Raw genomic sequence first — 27,367 nt, 5'->3', positions numbered from 1 at the left:
AATTTATGAAGTTATTTTAACATCACAACGGCATTCCCCTTACCCAGGCTAGTAAGACTATTGTGTTTAGTTCTAACCTTGGATCCTTGTCAGAATTGATCTTCAGCTACCATGCTTGTTCACTAGCGAAATCGGGCGGATAGGATCTATCGGTAACCATAACCGTCACTTGGTTGATGCATGCCATTGTTAACTTCCAATTGCTTGCGATGTCTCGATTATTTACAGACCGCCGTCACATAGCTGTAATATTGCTAATTGCGGTGTTAAAAAACGACAAACATCAAACAAACAAACCAACAAACAAATACACCATCAACAACAAAATACGCTTATATACAGTAAAATTATGTTTTAATTTGAGTCTGAGGAATCAGATGCGTTAGTGAGAATGGCCCTTGCTCGGGCCACACTTTCTTTTGCTTGAGCGTCCCTCTCTGAAAATGAAGAATATATAGACTTAGGTAAAAATTGCTGTTACATTACGTGAGAGCAGCACAACATACTTTTTTAAAGTATCTTCATTTTAAAGAGACAAATTGTTGTTATTGTACACCAAGGCCTAGTACTTACAAAATAACCAAAATGACAATATATGCAAAACATGTTATGATGTACAATACTGTTATATTAAAAAAAATGTTAGATCCTTTTTGTACTGTCACAATATTTATCACACAGCCGTTATGGCACATAGAAAATATAGTACTAAGAATTTTTTTGCAATTTTCCATACACACACACATATTTTGTGTAATCTAAAGGTAGTCAAAATTATTCCAAATTTGGTCTTAATAACATATTTACTGTTATAACATTATATAACTAAGAGAAATGTAAGTATATTATCTCATCTTACCCCTCTTCCTCTCTGCCCTTTGCCTTCTCCCCCCATCTCTGTCATGGGCGTTCTTTACCCATAGTCTGATCGCATGTTCAATTTCGGCTTCCGTTGCCTGACGTTTACCCGCTTCTGTGTGGAACAAAAATCAGACTAAATGAATATTTGCGTCAACTAAGTTAAAACACTTCACTTTAATAAGTACTCTTGAGATTAGAAACAATGAATGAAATTGACTTTAAATGGCTCATGATGAAAATTCTAATCAGGGGTTAAACCATTTCCCTTATTTAATACACAGACTGTCAAAGTGAATTTGAGTGACAGTATTAACATTAGAAATTTTAATTTCTTCCATATTAAATTATGTGTGTGAAAAAGAGAAAAAAAACATTAACTTCCATTTGAAAATTAATGACGATTAATACCCTTTAGTGCTGAAGTTATTTTTAGGCTCTTCATGCCATATTTTGGTGCTTTGCCGAGCCAGTTGAACTGTCGTGCCATTTGAGTCGTGAAAATGAGTGTCATCATCCTGTCAACGACCTCTTTCACAGAAAACCCACCCAATCCACTAAGATGACGCACCTGTTTAAATTTAAAGTAAAACATGCAAATAGACATACACAAGGTTAATACGCAAAACATTTACATTTTCTTTTCATATATTTCAATCTTTCTGGCACATTACATTAAAACCTTTTTTCAGGAAATATTAAAATGTACACAGTGAAAATCTGAATGGTAATGGACGTGATAAACTGTATCATAATATAGATTTCGAGTACCGTATTCGACATAATAAGCGCTACGTTCTATTAAGCACCCACGGCTATATTTGCTATTATATTGGCTAGTGAACAACTCCAAATTAGCACCTTTCCCATTGGTCAATGTACACAAGACTTATTTATTCGTGTTTAATACGCACTTGGGTGTTCTATGCACACTTAATTATGGGCAATGAAATTCTCGAAAACTATATCTGTCGTGTGTAATACGCACAGACTTTTCTTTTGTATCATTTCAGGCTGTCAGCATAAACCACGAAATTTACGAACTTCAACTCTGGTTTTTTTATACCAAAATTGTATTCTTATCAGAGCCCCCCATTTCTAATTTTGAGAGCAGCCTGGGCGCTTATTACGTCGAATACGGTGTATTTCATGCGTACTGACATACATGAAATATATCTCAAATCGAGTGACATGGAAAAGGTAATAATTTCACAAGTGGCGCAGACACAGGAAATATCATATTTATTATGTGCTTCATTTGTTGTTGACTGTTTTTTTTTAAACAAAATACCCTAAATAAATAAAACGGAAATCTAAATTCTCCCTAATACACCACATTGACCTTTTCACACATGGCTTCATGCACGCAAACAAGATATAGTACTAATTTAGGAAAATAATAGTAGGCTCCATAAAATAATTGAGCTCATGCCATTAATTTTATGAACTGTTTATATTTACTTCCCACGTTCTGAAGTAAAGATTACTCATTTTATGATTGACGTATTTCATCTAACTTGCAAGCGCATGAACATTTCAACTTTTGATAAACCAAACATGGCGCCGAACATATGAGCGGGAATCGAGATCGCATAGCGATTTGACTGAAGCATAGCCGGTACGATAGGAGTTTCAAACAAATAACGCCAAAGAAAAACTGTTTTCCGGTAAATCTTTTAATGCATGTAAATAATTTGAACTGTCAACACTTAAATGTGAGTGCTCCGAAGCCTGGCTTCCTCCACATGCGACAGGCGCACGTGCGAGGTGTTGACGAGCTGAGTTTTCTTCGCAGTTCATCCTATCCTGCTGTGTTGAAAGCGAATACATTTGGCGAAACGCAGGTAATGGAAACTTTATTGTGCCAATCGGTGTGATGTTCATGGACGGAATTGTGCGGAAAGTTAATTGACATTCCCGATGTGACAATCGACGAGGCAGTCCATGTGCGCACGTTGGTCAACATCTGATAATTTCCTCTGCAGTCCGGGCTTCATGCAACTCTCGATGGAGTGTGGTATTCTTGTGAGGGAGTATTACATTTTATTATTTGTTTTGTGTTTTTAAGTTATAGTTGTATATTTTCTAGTATTGGCATGGGTTATGTTTACATCAATGTTTGATGACACAAATGCTTAAAAAATCAGTAAGGTTCATGCAAATTCATGTAATATTCTTAATGTGTAACATTCCTAAAAATAGTAATGTTACATTATAGTGTTTGCTGCCTTTAGTAAGTATTACTTTGTCCTGTAATTTTGAAACATTTGATGTGAGCATATGAATTACTATTAACAGAGACCATGGTCTCTGCTATTAATTTATCATGTAAATTACAATATATTTATGTGTATTTGTTTTGGTTAAATGAGTCAAGAGTAGGTGTGATTACAATTGTACCTATAAGGTGAGACATGTTTGAATTTTGTTACATTTGTACGATCCTTCATGTCATTCATGATACTGTACAATTTTTTCAAGCCCATCAGTCAACTTAGTACCAGGCCAAGTTGACTTTCCCTGAAGAAAAAGGGTGTCTCCGGCATTGACACAGGCTTTCTGCATATATCACTTGGGTTTTCCCCAGAACAGGTCTTCCAACTGACACGCAGAGGTAAATTTATACTGTATCAGTCCACATGGAAACAACAGTTTCAATGTGTAAATTTTATCTAATTAACTATCGAAATTGTTACACCACTGACAGCTTTTGGTACATTTAAATATAAAAACTGTCTTTTTTCAAATTTTCAAATAATCTGTGCACTGGATTCACAAGTATTTGTAGTCATATGTGATGTTGGATCACCGTTAGAATGCAGTAACACATCTTCTCGTGAGGACAGTCTCTGTCGTAGGTCACTTGTCTCAAAGTGCAAATTTACCTAGTCATACCTACGATGTTACGGAACTGAACGAAAAGGGTCGTATAGGTCACGGACACTTGCGAAGGTTACGGGTAGGCATGGTGTCTCGTGACTTTAGTCTACAGACACTTACGAATTGTCCCTATGCCATTTAGCACACTCGTCCCATTCCGTATAGTGCGAACTGAAAATGTCTCCAGGCATCAGATGTCGAACTCGCGAGTACGCATGAATGACAATGTAATGTATTATTTAATAATTCGTCAGGTGTATTTTGTGACAGAAAAGTGTGGTAGGGAAAACTGTAAGGATGATTTGGAAAATAGTAAGAAACGAGGGAGGCATGAGCGACGACACGATGTTGAGTTCGCTTTTCATTCAGTACTGAAAAAATGTAGCTGGTGAAAGTGGCTTGTGTGTATGTTCCAGGACAGTTTTCAGTAGCCAAATTATTCGACACAAAACCATTTCATCCTTTTAACTTGACATTTTTGTGTGTAGAATATTAGGAGCCGCTACAGAATCTATAATGGCCACTAAACAGGTAGATTTACCTAAACCTAATGATCGCAAAGGGTATCCAAGGGCTAAGGACAGTTCGGGTAATCCAATAGGCACTAAACGGGTACCTAACCCTAATGATAGTAAAGGGGTCAATGATCGTAAAGGGGATCCAAGGGCTAAGGATAGAGTTTGGGGTAACCTACCCTAACACTAGCGATATTTGGTTGTGTTCAGCGCCCATATAATATCCAGGGTTATAAATTGGCAGTAGTCCTATAGTCCTTGCCAAACTGCCCAATAGTAAAGGTATCCTAAGGACTAGTAGAAATTAGCCAATTTTAAAGGTTTTGCTCTCTGTTATCATTTTAAGGACTAGTGGACTGAAACAGTTAGTTTCTACCGCTGATATCCCTTATAAACTGCATTCTTGTGCATAATAGTGAAAAGTAATGAACCGAAAAAATATATGTATTTTAATTCCCACTTATAACCATTTTAGCCACTTATGTAACGAGAAAAAAATATTAAAAAATAAAAGTGCATTCTTAAACTAGCACTTGCTACACAATGCGCCGCTGCAGGCTATATTTAGTAAACAAATAGTCAAAACCCTCCACACTGCTTGGCATATTCAGTGGCATTTCATGTAGAGATGATAGATCACTGGGAAGAGCTTATGCACACTCGATGACCCCTTACGTCACAGGGCATTGATTCCCCAGTGTGACTGGCAACAAAATACTACAAATTACGTCATAGGTTATTGTCACGTGTTTGTGGTACTGTATTCTAAAGGTTTTAAAAGAAATTTGGCTACTTTTTTTGTTGTTAAATGACATTATGAAAATCAATACCAATTGTCACACTGACAAAGATTATAATCAGTTGAAGAGGGTAGATATTCAATATCAGCCATCTTAAGTTTGTTGTTCTTTGACTTGGGTTTGTAGAAAACAGTACAGTATATTATGATATGTATCGTAAGGCGGCCTTGTGTATTGTAAAATATTTTTATACACGTACAACATCCAATACTCATCCCTAGTCAGTTGAATATCTTAGTAACTTTTTTTTTCCTCACCAAAAGTTTAAACTTGGGTTTTTCATCCAAGACCTTCTCAACTCGTCTGACATCTTCAATTGTTTTATAGGGGAATCCAAACTCTTCGATCGATTCCTCTTGTATTCCTGACTTGTCGGCCTGCTCTGACAATCTATTTATGGCCATGCCATTGTTCTTGACCATTGCCTTTATTGTTAGCAATGTTTTAAATAGTAGTCGGTCTCTGAAATTATATATTTCATCTATCACCAACAACTCAACAAATGAAATGCATCAAAATAGTCATTAGTTTATCAAAATTTAGTACCCCTTATTGTCCTGTTGAATAAACAAAAACTAAAACTTGAAAAGTTAAAGTTATTTGAGTGATTATCAAGAAACATCTAAACTTAACAAAATAGTTGGGTAAATTATGCCAACACAAAGAAACAATTTTGTCATATTTTACATCTTTCGGGGAAACAGTACAAAGTTATTGTCCTTGTTGTAACGGTTATAGTTAGCTATCTTTTGCAGATATAAGATTTAAATACAATATCAGTTTAAGTGTATTATTGTTAAACTTATATTATACCTCTGCATAGATAAGAAAAAGAATCTCACCTGTCATATAAAACTACATTTTAAAGCCTAGTTCATCGCTCATTGTGAGAAATAAAAATTAAAATTTTCCCTTCTGTGTGTCACGCACATTACCAAAATGATCCATATAATTTCAGTATACTTTTATTGTACTTGTTAAAAATCATGTAATGTGCTTCCCTGAATCATTTTTAGAATTTCCTCTGGTAAAACTGTTGCACCAAAGACATTATTAGTGATTATAAAGAGATTTAAGTTAGTTTCTTTCTCAGAAATGTAGGTGTTAATGAGTTCAGAGTTGTAAGTATAATGGCACAAGGTATGTTTTACACATTAACGCTACCTTCAAAGATTTGCTGACTTGTGGAAACACCAAGGACATAGTAAGTAATACCAAAGACATTTAGCTTCATCTGACCCTAAGTTTGAGTGTTTTTCTTAACAATACAAATTTGAGTGTTAATTTGATTAAAGAGATGTAATTTCAATGTCACAACAGATGTTTAGCCTATGCCCATTCCAAGTTTAAAAAATTGCTTACTTGTAACAACTAAGTGGTAAAAGTCGGAGACCTGTATAACTTGGGGGCTTTCCTCCCACATTAAGCTGACACACCGTAATATAACTGGAATAAGGTATTAAAAGCGGTGTTAAACCAAACTCACTCTAAGCTATAATTAAGTATCATACCTTGATTAATGAACTATCTCTTACCTTTCGAGAGGGTCGATTGGAAGATTGACTTCCATGTCATCCCTTATCACACTGTGGCTGGATCTGTTAATAATGGAGTAAACCGTTAAAACATAACAACTCTTCTGCTCCTCTCATTGAGTAGTGGTTCTAAATGTAACTGTTACCAATTTGAAAATGGCACATACACTGATAAGTCAATACCCGAGGCACACCATGAGGGGTGCATTGTCATTACCCTTTTATCGTTTAGCTATCTTATATATAATATTATAACACTAACTTTGAAGGGAAATATTGCTTGGTTGGAGCAGTAGTCGAGCGATAATTGCTATTTGATGGACCCGGCTGCTCATCTGGAGTCATCTGTCTTCTGGTGGGAATTGTTGGACTTAATTGAGCGTCACGATCCGTGTCAGAACTGAAAATGTAAAATACGTTCACAGTTGCAACTTGCGATATAATGATAGTACCTGGTAATTCTATAAACAATAAAGTTAGGAAATCGTTCCACATTTTCAGCATTGTCAAATATATTGTGTCAATCTACCAATTTGAAAATGGCACATACACTGATTAGTCAATACCCGAGGCACTAGTAAAGAATACATGTCTTTGTTTTCCTCTGATATTTTTTCATGACTCATAACATTTATAATTTTTATTGAAGCGGATATCACGTCAATAAGCAGTCCTTTTCTTCTACCATCCCCAATATTAGTCATGTTTCTTTGAAAGTTAAAGGCATGCTGCCAATTTCAGTACGGAAGATAGGGATACTTAAAAAAACTAACAACTTACCCAACTGACATTCTGTTTTGAGGTCGGAGACCAGTAGCGCTGTAATTTAAAATAGACGTACACTATTAATAAATTGTCATATTTATTTTCTTACTGGCAAGTTATCAAGTTAAAAAAATAAAATCACGACCAATCTGTCCATTAAGCCGCGAATAATGTAATTTCTTCTTGCATTTAGTTCATGTCAGTAAATTTTATATGAAAACACAACACTTGTGTAAGATTATACCCAACTATGTCAATACAAAGTGATAAGAAATGCAACCAAATTTATTTCTCATAATACGCACGACTGGTTTGTTTGTGATGGTTTTCCCAATTACATACACTGTTTAAGAAATAGATGAAGAGTTGGAGTTTGTTTTTTTGTGTGTGTTTTATTTTTTTTGACACTAAAACACCGCAGGGAGAATACACCATGAGGGGTCCATTTAGAAGATAAATACTATGTGTGTGTCTATTTCCGGGATTTTATCGAGTATTTGCATCTTGGAAATTCATCTCGAGACCCGAAAGCGTTAGCTTGGGGGGCTCGAATTAAAATTTCCAAGATGCAAATACTCGATAAAATCCCGGAAATAGACACACACATAGTATTTATCGATATTGTAAACCTATTGTTTTATTTAGAAAAAAAACATGCGCACTCTTTAACACCTCGTACTTACCTGGTTGTGAGGCGTCAACATCGAACGTTCTGTCGCTGCTATGGTGATTGTGATTTTGGTAATAACGTACACCGGTAATGAGACGCAAATACCATCACGTATATTTCATCTGCGATACCTACATCCTTGAATTCCTCATACTTTTTAGAATCAAAGGCCAAATGGTCTTTGTCACCAATACAAATTGTCTAGATGTAATGAAGCAAAATAATTGAGGTGTGAAAACGAACGCTCAAAAAACTGCACTTGTTGGAAATGTAAACAAAGCCATTCGTCTATTCGTTGAGTACATTGCCTCGAGATCTGCATTTTCAGAATATACACGGGAAGAGAATCGTAGGAAGAATTAGGGAATTAAACATATATACATTGCAATAATTTGATATTTTCAACAGAACTTGTCGAAGTTCCCGTCCTGTGTGACGCTATGACTGACGCAAAATCACGCACAACGGCAACGGTATTTATCAGAATTTCTGACTATTTTCGTTGGTTTCAATGAAACATACAACAAAAAACAGTAGACAGATTGTCAGAATGTTTCTGATTACTTACATGTCACATTTATGTATATACGAACCCTGAATCAACGAAAGTCCCCTCGTAAAAATCCCGCGCACTGTTGACAGTCAACACGCCTTTTTGTAAAATTCGGTCACCGGTAGTGATGTCAAACTTCAACATATTTGTTGTACATATTTGGTAATTTCTCTGAGGTGAAGGTGCTTGAATGAAAGTACACACGATCATTGTTAACTGCTTTTTACTGTTTCATGATGTAGATCTTGCATATCTTTTGTACATTTTTTTCACACAATTAATTTCACTTTGGATATTAATCAATGTTCAATATGATATCATACATAGATATAGGCCACAACATATATGAACGTTTGATAATCTCCTGTTTGAACAATGTTCACATATGAAGTTGATAAGTTTATATAGTGTCGTATACGATATTTCTTTAATTTGAACAAGTGTACATGTGACAGGTACATTTACATTTCATCTTGTATGTATTTCTAGGGAGTGTAATGGTCAATATTATAAGTTCATATAAATAGTGTCCATGAATAGCCATTTCATTTTCTTTTATAACTAAAACTGACGATATAACTTAACCAAAATCGATATTATTTTTCGTTAAATTATATGCACACATTTCTTGAAGAATTGGCTTGGTCTTGGATTTTTTTATGCCGTTTGATATACGGAACAGTGATATCTCAGGATTCTCCAGGAGCGCGTTTGTCGCTATGGTGATTGTGATTTTGGTAATTATTTCATTGTAATTTTTTTTAATTAAAATTTTAAAATCCCAATAATTCCCCTGAATAGAGAAAATCAAAATATTTGTTATGAATTTTGTATTTCAATTTGCGTCCATTGTTAATTAGTATGCCAAAAAATGCTGAGTAATTATGTATTCCTACACAGTGATTCGGTCGCTTGCTTCAGGGAATTCAAATCATATTTTCACCCTCTGACATTTGGTCATGTGACCCAAATTAGCCAATCACAGCACAGAACACACTTTCTATAGGTTTACAATGTCATTTCCCTTTTATCGTTTAGCTATCTCATATATATCATTATAACACTAACTTTGAAGGGAAATATTGCTTGGTTGGAGCAGTAGTCGAGCGATAATTGCTATTTGATGGACCCGGCTGCTCATCTGGAGTCATCTGTCTGGTGGGAATTGTTGGACTTAATTGAGCGTCACGATCCGTGTCAGAACTGAAAATGTAAAATACGTTCACAGTTGCAACTTGCGATATAATGATAGTACCTGGTAATTCTATAAACAATTAAGTTAGGAAATCATTCCATATTTTCAGCATTGTCAAATATATTGTGTCAATTTATGACTTTCCACATGCTAAAACCATTAAGAATTATTTTTATTCTTGTATTGTTTACAAAGCTCTAAATTCAAGTTTCTATCCATATATGATATATTTCCTACCCATGTATATTAAAATAATTATTCATAAAACAAATAAGCACCTTGGATCAATAGCAATCGACAAATCTGGTAGACTTGGTATACCAGGAAGAGTGTAGGCTTTACTTGCACTTCCATGGCGTCTTTCTTCACTGCAACATTGTTATTTGTTGAACTTAATGAAAACAAGAATAATCAATTGTAGACCAAAGTCATTTACTTTCCTTAAAAATTTACCAGATTAAGTGGAGACACTGCAATGTAAGTTAAAGAACAGAGTTTATATCAAGTCATATGAATGTGTACAATGGTGTATAAATATTTGTCAATAATATAATTTAGGTAACTATTTAAGTCAATGACCAACATGCTGGTTAAGTGGCAATTTTCATCACCTAGTGTCATAATTTACAACATTAAGAAGTAGTGATCCCTTTTCAAAGATTAAAAAAAAATTTACGATTGTGACAAACATGACAAACCTGTAACCGACTTGTGAAAATGTCTTGTTTCTAGACAAGTCAACTTCGCCCTGTTCTTCCTGGTCGGAACAATATTTGTTTGGACGACGCCTAAGTGTGAAAAAATTTGATACTCATTTATTTTACCCAGACCTAAAAGAGGTGATGCAGTGCAAAGTTTGCGAACTTGGAATATTTTTTACTTCCAAATTTGTAACTCAAAAACTACTTAATGATTTTTTACCATTTTGGTGGACAGTTTCTATTTCAACAAGAGAGGTACAGTACAAACTTTATTTTAAATTTTCAGTTCAACTTGGATCTTCTGAAAAATTACAACTCTTTTTAATTTATTTTGCTTGGAATATTTTTACTTTATTATTTGTGTGACATATACCAGGGTTAGAAACTAACAGTTTTCGTCCACTAGTCCTTATAGTCATAACATACAGCCAAACCCTTAAAAGGGCAAATTTCTACTAGTCCTTATGATACCTTTACCATTGGGCAGTTTGACAAGGGCTATGACTTGTGCCAATTTCTAACGCTTATAACTTTAAAGTTACTTAATAGATATTTTTTTCAAATTTAAGGTACAACAGAAAAGGTTCAGTACTAAGTTTGATATCGATAAATGGATTTAGTAAAATAGGATATATCTATATAATCTAGTAATATTACTTGCAACATTATTTGAGTCACAAGTACCAAAAATCAAATACAGTTTCTACACTGTGTGAATATGAAATATCTCATGAAATATAGCAAAATCTCATCACACGCCAAAAAATCTCATTGCTTTTGGACCAGGGGAGATTTTCTCTCATAGGTAAAAATTTCCAGGATAATCCCTGGGCAAAGGACGAGAGTGCTGAATACATTTGGATGAGCATTTATAGACCAAATGCTACTTTCTGTAGGCTTAACATAACTTTTAATTGCAGTTTGAATTTTTTTGAGAATATTTTGGTTTACCTCTTTCTCGATCTAGACTCAACATCTGTTGTGTCAAGGTCCGTGGACAGCCTGTATTCAAGTTTCCTGCATTTCAGACGAGCTTTCTGATAGTCATCTAAAATGATTAAGAGCAGTATATATTAATTAGGTAGGTATAATTTAAGTAGGCTTTCAATTTCACAAATAAGGTAACCTGAACAAATATCAAGCTTTGTCAACTCATAAAAACAATAACAGATTTCAAACAAAAACAAAACTTACCTAATTCTTTTAATACGCTAGTGATGGCATAAATTTGCCAGTCTGGCTCTGGTTGAATTCCTTTTTCAATTGACTTTGTCAGGTTCGAACCTCTGATGTGGTCAGGCCAAAAGCATGTTTTCCCTTGAATCCAAGATTTTGGGACAACTTCCACCTCATCGCTGAGCTCAAAAAGTACAATGGCATACATCCTAGATCTGTAAAAAATCAAAGTTTCTTATAAATATTTCAGAATATGTTATGTAATAGTTAACTCTCTAATTCCATTTGATGTTCCGCTACCTTTCATACAGCATGGGGTACCCATTGACTCCAAAACATTCATCAAGGTTTTCCCAAGTAGTTTCAGTTGATTGGCATTAGGGGACAACGTCTGTATTTTCTAAATAACAAATACTTTATCTGTCTTTCAAATTTCTTAAATGCCGATTATTATTTCACAGGGATGGACCAGTTTTCTCAGAAACTACTGAAGTTAAAATGGATTGTGTGTATTAATTTCTCATTTTAATCATTGTTTCGGATGACAAAAAGCAACCAATGTGCCTATATATTCTTATGGCTTTATGTGGCTCTTTTTAAAGTTTAAGTTCACTACAGTATGAAGACTAGCACTTACATTCACAAGTGCTGTCAGTAGGCTCTGAATCACCACAGGACAACCAGATAGCTGCAATGACTGAGACTAATGTTTCTTTCAGTTTGGAATGTTATGCTTCCAGAGAGTAATGATAGTAGTCAATGATATCATTCATGAAAACACAAGTAAGAATTCATTCATTAATGAAATATTATAATACAGTGTTTAAGGATAGAGTGAACATGGTTATGGAGGATATTTCATGTGTCAGGTTTCCCGATAGACACATATACATCTCGTAACATCATACTTTAACATGCATCTTAAATGCTGAATGGCTGCTGTTCGATCAAAGGTCATTTAGAATAACTTCCCTAACTTCCGTCCTTGACTTTGTATGTAATGTGTTTACATAAAGTTCTGTGGGATCGCAAGAGGACCATTTGAAGAGAAAAAAGAGAAGTATCTTTTTTCACATTATTTCAATTCCAATGGCTATAGTGTGGTAACACTACACTTATTGATTATAACATTTATTGGGTTTGATAAATGTCTTTGCATAGCACACGTTGGCTATTTGTGTTCAGGTAGTCAATCTCTAAGTCAAATGTGTTCTCTGTCAGAGTTACTATAAAGGGAAACAATTTCAGGGGAAGCAACTTCTGCATGACAATAGCACTGTGAAAGTGTTATGTTCACTGCAGTTACAATATCACTTTTCTCAACTTCAGAAAATTCAGTCTTTTTACTGAAGTATATAATAATATAAGAGCACTATATCATTGGAATGGACACATAATGTTCATTAAATGGTAAGAGAACAACCTTTGCAGTTATATCCTTTGTGTCAAAAACATACAAGTGTTCAGGTGCTTTCATTGACACAATAACATGGAAACAATTTCAGGGGAAGCAACTTCTGCATGACAATAGCACTGTGAAAGTGTTATGTTCACTGCAGTTACAATATCACTTTTCTCAACTTCAGAAAATTCAGTCTTTTTACTGAAGACATAGCTGGGGGCAAATATTACCATTTCAGGGGAAGCAACTTCTGCATGACAATAGCACTGTGAAAGTGTTATGTTCACTGCAGTTACAATATCACTTTTCTCAACTTCAGAAAATTCAGTCTTTTTACTGAAGTATATAATAATATAAGAGCACTATATCATTGGAATGGACACATAATGTTCATTAAATGGTAAGAGAACAACCTTTGCAGTTATATCCTTTGTGTCAAAAACATACAAGTGTTCAGGTGCTTTCATTGACACAATAACATGGAAACAATTTCAGGGGAAGCAACTTCTGCATGACAATAGCACTGTGAAAGTGTTATGTTCACTGCAGTTACAATATCACTTTTCTCAACTTCAGAAAATTCAGTCTTTTTACTGAAGACATAGCTGGGGGCAAATATTACCATTCAGGGGAAGCAACTTCTGCATGACAATAGCACTGTGAAAGTGTTATGTTCACTGCAGTTACAATATCACTTTTCTCAACTTCAGAAAATTCAGTATTTTTACTGAAGTATATAATAATATAAGAGCACTATATCATTGGAATGGACACATAATGTTCATTAAATGGTAAGAGAACAACCTTTGCAGTTATATCCTTTGTGTCAAAAACATACAAGTGTTCAGGTGCTTTCATTGACACAATAACATGGAAACAATTTCAGGGGAAGCAACTTCTGCATGACAATAGCACTGTGAAAGTGTTATGTTCACTGCAGTTACAATATCACTTTTCTCAACTTCAGAAAATTCAGTCTTTTTACTGAAGACATAGCTGGGGGCAAATATTACCATTTCAGGGGAAGCAACTTCTGCATGACAATAGCACTGTGAAAGTGTTATGTTCACTGCAGTTACAATATCACTTTTCTCAACTTCAGAAAATTCAGTCTTTTTACTGAAGTATATAATAATATAAGAGCACTATATCATTGGAATGGACACATAATGTTCATTAAATGGTAAGAGAACAACCTTTGCAGTTATATCCTTTGTGTCAAAAACATACAAGTGTTCAGGTGCTTTCATTGACACAATAACATGGAAACAATTTCAGGGGAAGCAACTTCTGCATGACAATAGCACTGTGAAAGTGTTATGTTCACTGCAGTTACAATATCACTTTTCTCAACTTCAGAAAATTCAGTCTTTTTACTGAAGACATAGCTGGGGGCAAATATTACCATTTCAGGGGAAGCAACTTCTGCATGACAATAGCACTGTGAAAGTGTTATGTTCACTGCAGTTACAATATCACTTTTCTCAACTTCAGAAAATTCAGTCTTTTTACTGAAGTATATAATAATATAAGAGCACTATATCATTGGAATGGACACATAATGTTCATTAAATGGTAAGAGAACAACCTTTGCAGTTATATCCCTTGTGTCAAAAACATACAAGTGTTCAGGTGCTTTAATTGACACAATAACATGGAAACAATTTCAGGGGAAGCAACTTCTGCATGACAATAGCACTGTGAAAGTGTTATGTTCACTGCAGTTACAATATCACTTTTCTCAACTTCAGAAAATTCAGTCTTTTTACTGAAGTATATAATAATATAAGAGCACTATATCATTGGAATGGACACATAATGTTCATTAAATGGTAAGAGAACAACCTTTGCAGTTATATCCTTTGTGTCAAAAACATACAAGTGTTCAGATGCTTTCATTGACACAATAACATGGAAACAATTTCAGGGGAAGCAACTTCTGCATGACAATAGCACTGTGAAAGTGTTATGTTCACTGCAGTTACAATATCACTTTTCTCAACTTCAGAAAATTCAGTCTTTTTACTGAAGACATAGCTGGGGGCAAATATTACCATTTCAGGGGAAGCAACTTCTGCATGACAATAGCACTGTGAAAGTGTTATGTTCACTGCAGTTACAATATCACTTTTCTCAACTTCAGAAAATTCAGTCTTTTTACTGAAGTATATAATAATATAAGAGCACTATATCATTGGAATGGACACATAATGTTCATTAAATGGTAAGAGAACAACCTTTGCAGTTATATCCCTTGTGTCAAAAACATACAAGTGTTCAGATGCTTTAATTGACACAATAACATGGAAACAATTTCAGGGGAAGCAACTTCTGCATGACAATAGCACTGTGAAAGTGTTATGTTCACTGCAGTTACAATATCACTTTTCTCAACTTCAGAAAATTCAGTCTTTTTACTGAAGTATATAATAATATAAGAGCACTATATCATTGGAATGGACACATAATGTTCATTAAATGGTAAGAGAACAACCTTTGCAGTTATATCCTTTGTGTCAAAAACATACAAGTGTTCAGGTGCTTTCATTGACACAATAACATGGAAACAATTTCAGGGGAAGCAACTTCTGCATGACAATAGCACTGTGAAAGTGTTATGTTCACTGCAGTTACAATATCACTTTTCTCAACTTCAGAAAATTCAGTCTTTTTACTGAAGTATATAATAATATAAGAGCACTATATCATTGGAATGGACACATAATGTTCATTAAATGGTAAGAGAACAACCTTTGCAGTTATATCCCTTGTGTCAAAAACATACAAGTGTTCAGGTGCTTTCATTGACACAATAACATGGAAACAATTTCAGGGGAAGCAACTTCTGCATGACAATAGCACTGTGAAAGTGTTATGTTCACTGCAGTTACAATATCACTTTTCTCAACTTCAGAAAATTCAGTCTTTTTACTGAAGTATATAATAATATAAGAGCACTATATCATTGGAATGGACACATAATGTTCATTAAATGGTAAGAGAACAACCTTTGCAGTTATATCCCTTGTGTCAAAAACATACAAGTGTTCACCAAGGTTGCTGACGACAGATATATTCACCTTGAGAGAATCAAAAGGATAATCAAAGAAGCATTGTCGATCACCAAATTTTTGGCAAACACAGAGTCTCAAATTATCTTGACATATCACATTCTTAATTATGTATGTGTCTTTTCCAATAAGTACCGAATTGTCTGGTGCTTTAATTGACAACAAAAAATTTGGCATCTGAATTTGTTCAAACTGAGTGCAGAAAGCAGAAATATCTGAAAGAGGCCCTTTACAATGTTTCTTTTTACAATATATTCTACTTTTTTTTTCAGCCGACACCAGATGCATCTTTTCTCTTAAACGACGAACAACCTGTTCAAGAGGATATTTAGGTTTCCTAATTAATCTTTTCAGTGTCTGAAGATAGTTTTCAAATGGGAATCCTGAAAAGTTGTGTAGTGGCCCAAATCGCCTCGAGCATGCTGGTAGGTGTATCAAAGCATGAACATTGTATACAAGCATTTCTCGACCATACAGCTGGCCAAAATGTTGGACAAAAGAAACAAAGAGTTCTTCAACATAATCAACACACTGAGAATATAGACTACTGTTGCAAAGCAGAGAAACCCCGGCGGAAAGCATCATGAAGTTTTTATAGACAATATCGGACACTGTCGCTTTTAAGCATACAGGTCCCGTATATAAAAGGAATGTCCTAAGTTCAGTCGCTTTCCATCTTTCAATTTCATCAAGTCTTCTTCCTTTACGAGCAAATTCTCTTGGCAAAAAAGATCCAAGGGCCAAAATAGCATTTGACAGCAAGTTGGTTTTGGCAGCTCCGATGCGGACATGTAATGGTCCTTTAGTCCAAATGTTTAAGATTTTTTTAACAATGCCTAAACAAATCAGATGCATATAGTCGAGAGGAAATTGTGTGACCATCCCTATGTTTAATTCCCTCAACTTTGATACACCACGATGATGTTCTTCACAGGTCATCTCATCAAAAGCAACGTTTGTCCTTAATCTGGCCTTAACATCAGGAAATGTCATTCTGTGCATTACATACTCTCCAGGTTGTTCACAGTAGTCACATGCATAGTAGCCACTATGACCTTTTGTTAGTTTGACCATTGAACGTGCAGGTGTATCACACACAAAATTTTCAATGGTAACCTTATGTACTTTATTGCCAACAGTTACACCACTGACCATGATTGCCTTCATTTCATCAATGAAATACTGCAGGTACGAATTTACGTCATTTGGTTTTGATGACCCCAACCACAAACCAATAACAAATGGTTCAGGTTCAATTTCTTGTCTTACAAGTCCTAAGATGGGCCAGAATGAATGATTTGTACTTTTGAAAAGCGGTAGTCCATCAATGTTCAGCTGAAGAAGAAGTTCATCATATTGATGCAAGTACTTGAGTTTGTGTAGTTTCAGTTTGAGTCCAGCTTCAATTCCAAAATGGTAATATTTGCCCCCAGCTATGTTTTCAATTGTGTATGTTCTTTTTGTTTGAAGCAATGTTCTCCCATCCTTGGGAAGTGAAGGGAAAAAAGGCCTGAGTAGAGCAAGTAGGGTGTTTGTATGTGCTAATGGCGTTGAACTGTTGAGGACCCATTCTCTAAGCTTGTCCCTGAAGTTGTCTGATTCGTCGCCCAATGATTCTACGTCACTGTCACAACTAGACTCGCTTTCACTGTTTGGATCATTTCCAAAAACACCTGCATCTGAATCACAGTCTACATCACTAACTGCAAAAGCTTCTTCCTCATGGGCAACATTACAAACTGGATCATCACAATTGTCATCATTCAACATGAAAGTGTCAAAGTCCTGAACACCATAATTATTTTCCTGATTTATGTCATCGCAAGCTTTATTATTTCTTTCTAATTCTAAAACTGTTATCATTTCTTCAGCCTTGATGGCAGATTGACGACGAATGGTCCTGTCAGAAAGTATTCTATCTTTATTCATGGTGACTGAATTCATCTGTAACAGAGTCAGGGTGAAGTTAAGTCTCAGGATTGTATAATATTTATCCCTTAAAGTAATGTTCAAACAAAAAGGAGAGTTTCAGTGGCTCATATATATATTTTGTAGCCTCGATCTGTGAATACAATCATATTGAACATTGATAAATATCCATAGTGTAATTTATTGTGTGAAAAAATATGTGAAAGGGTTGGGAATCCTGTTTTGTTATTTAAAAATATGACACTATTTGGAAACAAATTAAAATTACTTAATGAGTAAAACCTTTGGGAATTTTGACATGTACCATTGGAAAAAGTCCATATTTGATCATTTAGAAATATCTAGAAATTTAGTAGCAAATTAAAACTACCTAATGAGTCAAACTTTTGGGGATTTTGACTTGTAACCACAATGTACCATCGGTAAACAAAATCACATAGAAATATCTCAACGCTTGGGAACAAACTAAAACTTGACATTTTGACCTATACCCACAATGAACCATTGGGGAAAATCCTGTTTTGTCTAGAAAAGAATAGCTCAACATTGAGAAATAGATTAAAACTACCTAGCGAGTAAAAGCTTTGGGAATTTTGACTTGTAACCACAATGTACTATTGTAAATAAATCTTTTTTTGACATTTAGAAATATCTCAATAATTAGAAACAAATTAAAATTACTTAATGAGTAAAACCTTTGGGAATTTTGACATGTACCATTGGAAAAAGTCCATATTTGGTCATTTAGAAATATCTCGAAATTTAGTAGCAAATTAAAACTACCTAATGAGTCAAACTTTTGGGGATTTTGACTTGTAACCACAATGTACCATCGGTAAACAAAATCACATAGAAATATCTCAACGCTTGGGAACAAACTAAAACTTGACATTTTGACCTATACCCACAATGAACCATTGGTGAAAATCCTGTTTTGTCTAGAAAAGAATAGCTCAACATTGAGAAATAGATTAAAACTACCTAGCGAGTAAAAGCTTTGGGAATTTGACTTGTAACCACAATGTACTATTGTAAATAAATCTTTTTTTGACATTTAGAAATATCTCAATAATTAGAAACAAATTAAAATTACTTAATGAGTAAAACCTTTGGGAATTTTGACATGTACCATTGGAAAAAGTCCATATTTGGTCATTTAGAAATATCTCGAAATTTAGTAGCAAATTAAAACTACCTAATGAGTCAAACTTTTGGGGATTTTGACTTGTAACCACAATGTACCATCGGTAAACAAAATCACATAGAAATATCTCAACGCTTGGGAACAAACTAAAACTTGACATTTTGACCTATACCCACAATGAACCATTGGGGAAAATCCTGTTTTGTCTAGAAAAGAATAGCTCAACATTGAGAAATAGATTAAAACTACCTAGCGAGTAAAAGCTTTGGGAATTTTGACTTGTAACCACAATGTACTATTGTAAATAAATCTTTTTTTGACATTTAGAAATATCTCAATAATTAGAAACAAATTAAAATTACTTAATGAGTAAAACCTTTGGGAATTTTGACATGTACCATTGGAAAAAGTCCATATTTGGTCATTTAGAAATATCTCGAAATTTAGTAGCAAATTAAAACTACCTAATGAGTCAAACTTTTGGGGATTTTGACTTGTAACCACATTGTACCATCGGTAAACAAAATCACATAGAAATATCTCAACGCTTGGGAACAAACTAAAACTTGACATTTTGACCTATACCCACAATGAACCATTGGGGAAAATCCTGTTTTGTCTAGAAAAGAATAGCTCAACATTGAGAAATAGATTAAAACTACCTAGCGAGTAAAAGCTTTGGGAATTTTGACTTGTAACCACAATGTACTATTGTAAATAAATCTTTTTTTGACATTTAGAAATATCTCAATAATTAGAAACAAATTAAAATTACTTAATGAGTAAAACCTTTGGGAATTTTGACATGTACCATTGGAAAAAGTCCATATTTGGTCATTTAGAAATATCTCGAAATTTAGTAGCAAATTAAAACTACCTAATGAGTCAAACTTTTGGGGATTTTGACTTGTAACCACAATGTACCATCGGTAAACAAAATCACATAGAAATATCTCAACGCTTGGGAACAAACTAAAACTTGACATTTTGACCTATACCCACAATGAACCATTGGTGAAAATCCTGTTTTGTCTAGAAAAGAATAGCTCAACATTGAGAAATAGATTAAAACTACCTAGCGAGTAAAAGCTTTGGGAATTTTGACTTGTAACCACAATGTACTATTGTAAATAAATCTTTTTTTGACATTTAGAAATATCTCAATAATTAGAAACAAATTAAAATTACTTAATGAGTAAAACCTTTGGGAATTTTGACATGTACCATTGGAAAAAGTCCATATTTGGTCATTTAGAAATATCTCGAAATTTAGTAGCAAATTAAAACTACCTAATGAGTCAAACTTTTGGGGATTTTGACTTGTAACCACAATGTACCATCGGTAAACAAAATCACATAAAAATATCTCAACGCTTGGGAACAAACTAAAACTTGACATTTTGACCTATACCCACAATGAACCATTGGGGAAAATCCTGTTTTGTCTAGAAAAGAATAGCTCAACATTGAGAAATAGATTAAAACTACCTAGCGAGTAAAAGCTTTGGGAATTTTGACTTGTAACCACAATGTACTATTGTAAATAAATCTTTTTTTGACATTTAGAAATATCTCAATAATTAGAAACAAATTAAAATTACTTAATGAGTAAAACCTTTGGGAATTTTGACATGTACCATTGGAAAAAGTCCATATTTGGTCATTTAGAAATATCTCGAAATTTAGTAGCAAATTAAAACTACCTAATGAGTCAAACTTTTGGGGATTTTGACTTGTAACCACAATGTACCATCGGTAAACAAAATCACATAAAAATATCTCAACGCTTGGGAACAAACTAAAACTTGACATTTTGACCTATACCCACAATGAACCATTGGGGAAAATCCTGTTTTGTCTAGAAAAGAATAGCTCAACATTGAGAAATAGATTAAAACTACCTAGCGAGTAAAAGCTTTGGGAATTTTGACTTGTAACCACAATGTACTATTGTAAATAAATCTTTTTTTGACATTTAGAAATATCTCAATAATTAGAAACAAATTAAAATTACTTAATGAGTAAAACCTTTGGGAATTTTGACATGTACCATTGGAAAAAGTCCATATTTGGTCATTTAGAAATATCTCGAAATTTAGTAGCAAATTAAAACTACCTAATGAGTCAAACTTTTGGGGATTTTGACTTGTAACCACAATGTACCATCGGTAAACAAAATCACATAGAAATATCTCAACGCTTGGGAACAAACTAAAACTTGACATTTTGACCTATACCCACAATGAACCATTGGTGAAAATCCTGTTTTGTCTAGAAAAGAATAGCTCAACATTGAGAAATAGATTAAAACTACCTAGCGAGTAAAAGCTTTGGGAATTTTGACTTGTAACCACAATGTACTATTGTAAATAAATCTTTTTTTGACATTTAGAAATATCTCAATAATTAGAAACAAATTAAAATTACTTAATGAGTAAAACCTTTGGGAATTTTGACATGTACCATTGGAAAAAGTCCATATTTGGTCATTTAGAAATATCTCGAAATTTAGTAGCAAATTAAAACTACCTAATGAGTCAAACTTTTGGGGATTTTGACTTGTAACCACAATGTACCATCGGTAAACAAAATCACATAGAAATATCTCAACGCTTGGGAACAAACTAAAACTTGACATTTTGACCTATACCCACAATGAACCATTGGGGAAAATCCTGTTTTGTCTAGAAAAGAATAGCTCAACATTGAGAAATAGATTAAAACTACCTAGCGAGTAAAAGCTTTGGGAATTTTGACTTGTAACCACAATGTACTATTGTAAATAAATCTTTTTTTGACATTTAGAAATATCTCAATAATTAGAAACAAATTAAAATTACTTAATGAGTAAAACCTTTGGGAATTTTGACATGTACCATTGGAAAAAGTCCATATTTGGTCATTTAGAAATATCTCGAAATTTAGTAGCAAATTAAAACTACCTAATGAGTCAAACTTTTGGGGATTTTGACTTGTAACCACAATGTACCATCGGTAAACAAAATCACATAGAAATATCTCAACGCTTGGGAACAAACTAAAACTTGACATTTTGACCTATACCCACAATGAACCATTGGTGAAAATCCTGTTTTGTCTAGAAAAGAATAGCTCAACATTGAGAAATAGATTAAAACTACCTAGCGAGTAAAAGCTTTGGGAATTTGACTTGTAACCACAATGTACTATTGTAAATAAATCTTTTTTTGACATTTAGAAATATCTCAATAATTAGAAACAAATTAAAATTACTTAATGAGTAAAACCTTTGGGAATTTTGACATGTACCATTGGAAAAAGTCCATATTTGGTCATTTAGAAATATCTCGAAATTTAGTAGCAAATTAAAACTACCTAATGAGTCAAACTTTTGGGGATTTTGACTTGTAACCACAATGTACCATCGGTAAACAAAATCACATAGAAATATCTCAACGCTTGGGAACAAACTAAAACTTGACATTTTGACCTATACCCACAATGAACCATTGGGGAAAATCCTGTTTTGTCTAGAAAAGAATAGCTCAACATTGAGAAATAGATTAAAACTACCTAGCGAGTAAAAGCTTTGGGAATTTTGACTTGTAACCACAATGTACTATTGTAAATAAATCTTTTTTTGACATTTAGAAATATCTCAATAATTAGAAACAAATTAAAATTACTTAATGAGTAAAACCTTTGGGAATTTTGACATGTACCATTGGAAAAAGTCCATATTTGGTCATTTAGAAATATCTCGAAATTTAGTAGCAAATTAAAACTACCTAATGAGTCAAACTTTTGGGGATTTTGACTTGTAACCACATTGTACCATCGGTAAACAAAATCACATAGAAATATCTCAACGCTTGGGAACAAACTAAAACTTGACATTTTGACCTATACCCACAATGAACCATTGGGGAAAATCCTGTTTTGTCTAGAAAAGAATAGCTCAACATTGAGAAATAGATTAAAACTACCTAGCGAGTAAAAGCTTTGGGAATTTTGACTTGTAACCACAATGTACTATTGTAAATAAATCTTTTTTTGACATTTAGAAATATCTCAATAATTAGAAACAAATTAAAATTACTTAATGAGTAAAACCTTTGGGAATTTTGACATGTACCATTGGAAAAAGTCCATATTTGGTCATTTAGAAATATCTCGAAATTTAGTAGCAAATTAAAACTACCTAATGAGTCAAACTTTTGGGGATTTTGACTTGTAACCACAATGTACCATCGGTAAACAAAATCACATAAAAATATCTCAACGCTTGGGAACAAACTAAAACTTGACATTTTGACCTATACCCACAATGAACCATTGGGGAAAATCCTGTTTTGTCTAGAAAAGAATAGCTCAACATTGAGAAATAGATTAAAACTACCTAGCGAGTAAAAGCTTTGGGAATTTTGACTTGTAACCACAATGTACTATTGTAAATAAATCTTTTTTTGACATTTAGAAATATCTCAATAATTAGAAACAAATTAAAATTACTTAATGAGTAAAACCTTTGGGAATTTTGACATGTACCATTGGAAAAAGTCCATATTTGGTCATTTAGAAATATCTCGAAATTTAGTAGCAAATTAAAACTACCTAATGAGTCAAACTTTTGGGGATTTTGACTTGTAACCACAATGTACCATCGGTAAACAAAATCACATAGAAATATCTCAACGCTTGGGAACAAACTAAAACTTGACATTTTGACCTATACCCACAATGAACCATTGGTGAAAATCCTGTTTTGTCTAGAAAAGAATAGCTCAACATTGAGAAATAGATTAAAACTACCTAGCGAGTAAAAGCTTTGGGAATTTTGACTTGTAACCACAATGTACTATTGTAAATAAATCTTTTTTTGACATTTAGAAATATCTCAATAATTAGAAACAAATTAAAATTACTTAATGAGTAAAACCTTTGGGAATTTTGACATGTACCATTGGAAAAAGTCCATATTTGGTCATTTAGAAATATCTCGAAATTTAGTAGCAAATTAAAACTACCTAATGAGTCAAACTTTTGGGGATTTTGACTTGTAACCACAATGTACCATCGGTAAACAAAATCACATAAAAATATCTCAACGCTTGGGAACAAACTAAAACTTGACATTTTGACCTATACCCACAATGAACCATTGGGGAAAATCCTGTTTTGTCTAGAAAAGAATAGCTCAACATTGAGAAATAGATTAAAACTACCTAGCGAGTAAAAGCTTTGGGAATTTTGACTTGTAACCACAATGTACTATTGTAAATAAATCTTTTTTTGACATTTAGAAATATCTCAATAATTAGAAACAAATTAAAATTACTTAATGAGTAAAACCTTTGGGAATTTTGACATGTACCATTGGAAAAAGTCCATATTTGGTCATTTAGAAATATCTCGAAATTTAGTAGCAAATTAAAACTACCTAATGAGTCAAACTTTTGGGGATTTTGACTTGTAACCACAATGTACCATCGGTAAACAAAATCACATAAAAATATCTCAACGCTTGGGAACAAACTAAAACTTGACATTTTGACCTATACCCACAATGAACCATTGGGGAAAATCCTGTTTTGTCTAGAAAAGAATAGCTCAACATTGAGAAATAGATTAAAACTACCTAGCGAGTAAAAGCTTTGGGAATTTTGACTTGTAACCACAATGTACTATTGTAAATAAATCTTTTTTTGACATTTAGAAATATCTCAATAATTAGAAACAAATTAAAATTACTTAATGAGTAAAACCTTTGGGAATTTTGACATGTACCATTGGAAAAAGTCCATATTTGGTCATTTAGAAATATCTCGAAATTTAGTAGCAAATTAAAACTACCTAATGAGTCAAACTTTTGGGGATTTTGACTTGTAACCACATTGTACCATCGGTAAACAAAATCACATAAAAATATCTCAACGCTTGGGAACAAACTAAAACTTGACATTTTGACCTATACCCACAATGAACCATTGGGGAAAATCCTGTTTTGTCTAGAAAAGAATAGCTCAACATTGAGAAATAGATTAAAACTACCTAGCGAGTAAAACCTTTGGGAATTTTGACTTGTAACCACAATGTACTATTGTAAATAAATCTTTTTTTGACATTTAGAAATATCTCAATAATTAGAAACAAATTAAAATGACTTTAATGAGGAAAACTTTGGGGAATTTTTACTTGTAACGACAATGCACCATTGTTAAAAAAATCTTATTTTGGTCATATAGAAATATCTCAAAATTTAGACAAATTAAAACTTATTAATGTGTAAAACCTGTGGGAATTTTTACTTGTAACAACAATGTACCATTGAGAAAGGTCATTTTTGTCATTTAAAAATGACTCAAAATTGTGAAACAAATTAAAACTACTTAATGAGGAAAACTTGTGGGAATTTGACTTGTAACGAGAATGTAACATTGGAAATAAATCCATTGTTGTCATTTAAAAATATCTTTAAAAAATTAAGAAACAAATAAAAACTACCTTATGAATAAAACATTTGGAATTTTGACTTGTAACGACATTGCACCATTGTGATAAAATCTGATTTTTGCCATGAGTAAAACTTGTGTGAATTTTGACTTGTAAAAAAAATATACCATTAAGAAAAAGTCCGATAACAATATCGCAACGCTTAGGAACAAATTGAAACTACTTAATGAGCAAAGAAATTGACATTTTGACCTGTACCGACAATGTACCATTGTAAAAAATCCTGTTTTGTCATTTTAAAATATCATGAAAGTTAGAAACTAATTAAAATTAATTAATGAGTAAAACTTGTGGGAATTTCGTCTTGTAACGACAATACACCTTTGAAAAAATTCTTTTTTGTATTGTTTATGTGTAAAACACATTCATATTTAATGTAAAGTAAGTTCCATTTATGCAAAATTCACTTACCGTAAAAACCGATTATATCAATACCGATGCTGCTGCTGATCTGTCAGAAGTTCAGCTGTTGATTTTGGCGGGAATTAATTATGTGACGTAACATATGATATATGACGTCATATATTAGTATTTACGTCATGTCACGAGGCATGTCATGTCATGTCATGTTTTTGGAAACGTTTTTGGAAACGCGTTTGTGTTACATATTGTCACTAACATGTAGGAATGTTCCAGTAATGTTTTTTTCAGTTAGGTTGCAACATAAGGTTGTTGAAACATTGGAAAACTATTCGTAGATATAAATTATGTCGTTATATAATCTAAGGTTTGTTTGTTTGTTGTAACGCCGCACTCAGCAATATTCCAGCAAGATTCTATATGACTGCGGTCTGTAAAATAATCAAGTCTGGATATTGTAAGGTGGCCTCATTGAAAGTAAAACGCTGAAGCAACGTTTTCTTTTGGCTCGTACATGCATACCAATCTGTATGTGTATGTATATGTAGCGTATGACAGAGTATATATACGTACGAGACTTCATTAATATTAATAGTCTTAGTGTTGAACAGGTGCCGGTGCATTTCATTGTTTTTCACATTATAAGTTGAGATATTTTCAATTCTAAATCAACAATATGAAATCACCTGTAGGTATGTGGTTTATTTGCCCCTTGGTTTACGCAGTTGGGTTTTAGATAAACACAACGGTTGGCACACACTCGATTATGTGGCCGCCAATCTGAAACTGACTTCTTACATTAAATGCCCGTTATTGAGAAAAATATACAACTCTCTGACAAATATTGCCAAAATTAGCTTCACTTGTATCTACAGAAAGGTTTCTATCTGGGCACAACTCCCTACACCGAGTGAACAACAACAAATATTATTCACTTTTAGTTTCTTTTTCTTTTCCTGCAGTGGTTTCAAATTAACCATTGTTAATATGTGTCTTATACAAATGCAAATAACACCATATATATATATACACACACACATACACACACACAGCGTAACAGTATAACTACTCTTGAAAATCACATGCGTGAAACCGGTTGAGTAAATTATACAGCTCATCTTTGGACTTGTTTATTATGTAAATATTATGTGTGTGTGTTATTTTCTCATTAGTTGTATATTATTTCTATGCACTGTACATATATTTTTCACAATAAAAAATCGCATATTACCATGTAAAGAAATGTATATAGACGGCCTCATTGGTGTATTAATTGTGACTAATCCATTTGATTTTCCGCATTAAAATATGTTTTAATCAA

The 27,367-nt window shown here is 33.4% G+C and overlaps 1 protein-coding gene and 1 long non-coding RNA gene across 5 annotated transcripts; one reads left to right on the top strand and one right to left on the bottom strand.

Annotated features, from left to right (window-relative positions):
- Positions 1-339: 339 nt before the first annotated feature.
- On the bottom strand, positions 340-26,166 carry LOC125377299. Of its 3 annotated transcripts, none has more exons than XM_048390253.1 (13): positions 26,098-26,166; positions 11,667-11,863; positions 11,424-11,520; positions 10,470-10,559; positions 10,050-10,139; positions 9,645-9,779; positions 7,369-7,407; positions 6,851-6,988; positions 6,589-6,651; positions 5,311-5,515; positions 1,270-1,429; positions 860-973; positions 340-437 (listed from the first exon to the last, which is right to left on the bottom strand). In XM_048390253.1, the coding sequence occupies exons 2-13, from the start codon at positions 11,854-11,856 to the stop codon at positions 355-357; spliced, it is 1,404 nt and encodes a 467-aa protein (XP_048246210.1). In that variant the 5' UTR covers positions 11,857-11,863; positions 26,098-26,166; the 3' UTR covers positions 340-354. The 3 variants fall into 3 exon arrangements, with proteins under 3 accessions (XP_048246210.1, XP_048246209.1, XP_048246211.1); XM_048390252.1 differs by lacking the exon at positions 26,098-26,166 and adding an exon at positions 12,286-12,423; XM_048390254.1 differs by lacking the exons at positions 6,851-6,988; positions 26,098-26,166 and adding an exon at positions 12,286-12,423.
- On the top strand, positions 13,778-27,367 carry LOC125377300. 2 transcript variants are annotated; one of them, XR_007219517.1, is made up of 3 exons: positions 13,778-16,546; positions 17,261-17,309; positions 17,592-27,367. It is a non-coding gene; the product is annotated as an uncharacterized LOC125377300 (long non-coding RNA). The 2 variants fall into 2 exon arrangements; XR_007219516.1 differs by having other exon boundaries at positions 13,778-17,309.

The sequence above is a fragment of the Haliotis rufescens genome, unplaced genomic scaffold, assembly GCF_023055435.1.
Source record: "Haliotis rufescens isolate VD_foot unplaced genomic scaffold, xgHalRufe1.0.p SCAF_89, whole genome shotgun sequence".
Taxonomy (NCBI): Eukaryota; Metazoa; Mollusca; class Gastropoda; order Lepetellida; family Haliotidae; genus Haliotis; species Haliotis rufescens.
This window is presented reverse-complemented; position numbering and strand designations above follow the sequence as displayed.

Bases quoted from the DNA above. Each gene is read 5' to 3' on its own strand.
- LOC125377299 (XM_048390253.1), bottom strand. From the start codon at position 11,856: ATGTATGCCATTGTACTTTTTGAGCTCAGCGATGAGGTGGAAGTTGTC. The intron at 11,521-11,666 runs GTAAGTTTTGTT...TAATCATTTTAG, and splicing joins TAGCGTATTAAAAGAATTAG to ATGACTATCAGAAAGCTCGT. The intron at 6,652-6,850 runs GTTAGTGTTATA...CATTATTAACAG, and splicing joins AAGCAATATTTCCCTTCAAA to ATCCAGCCACAGTGTGATAA.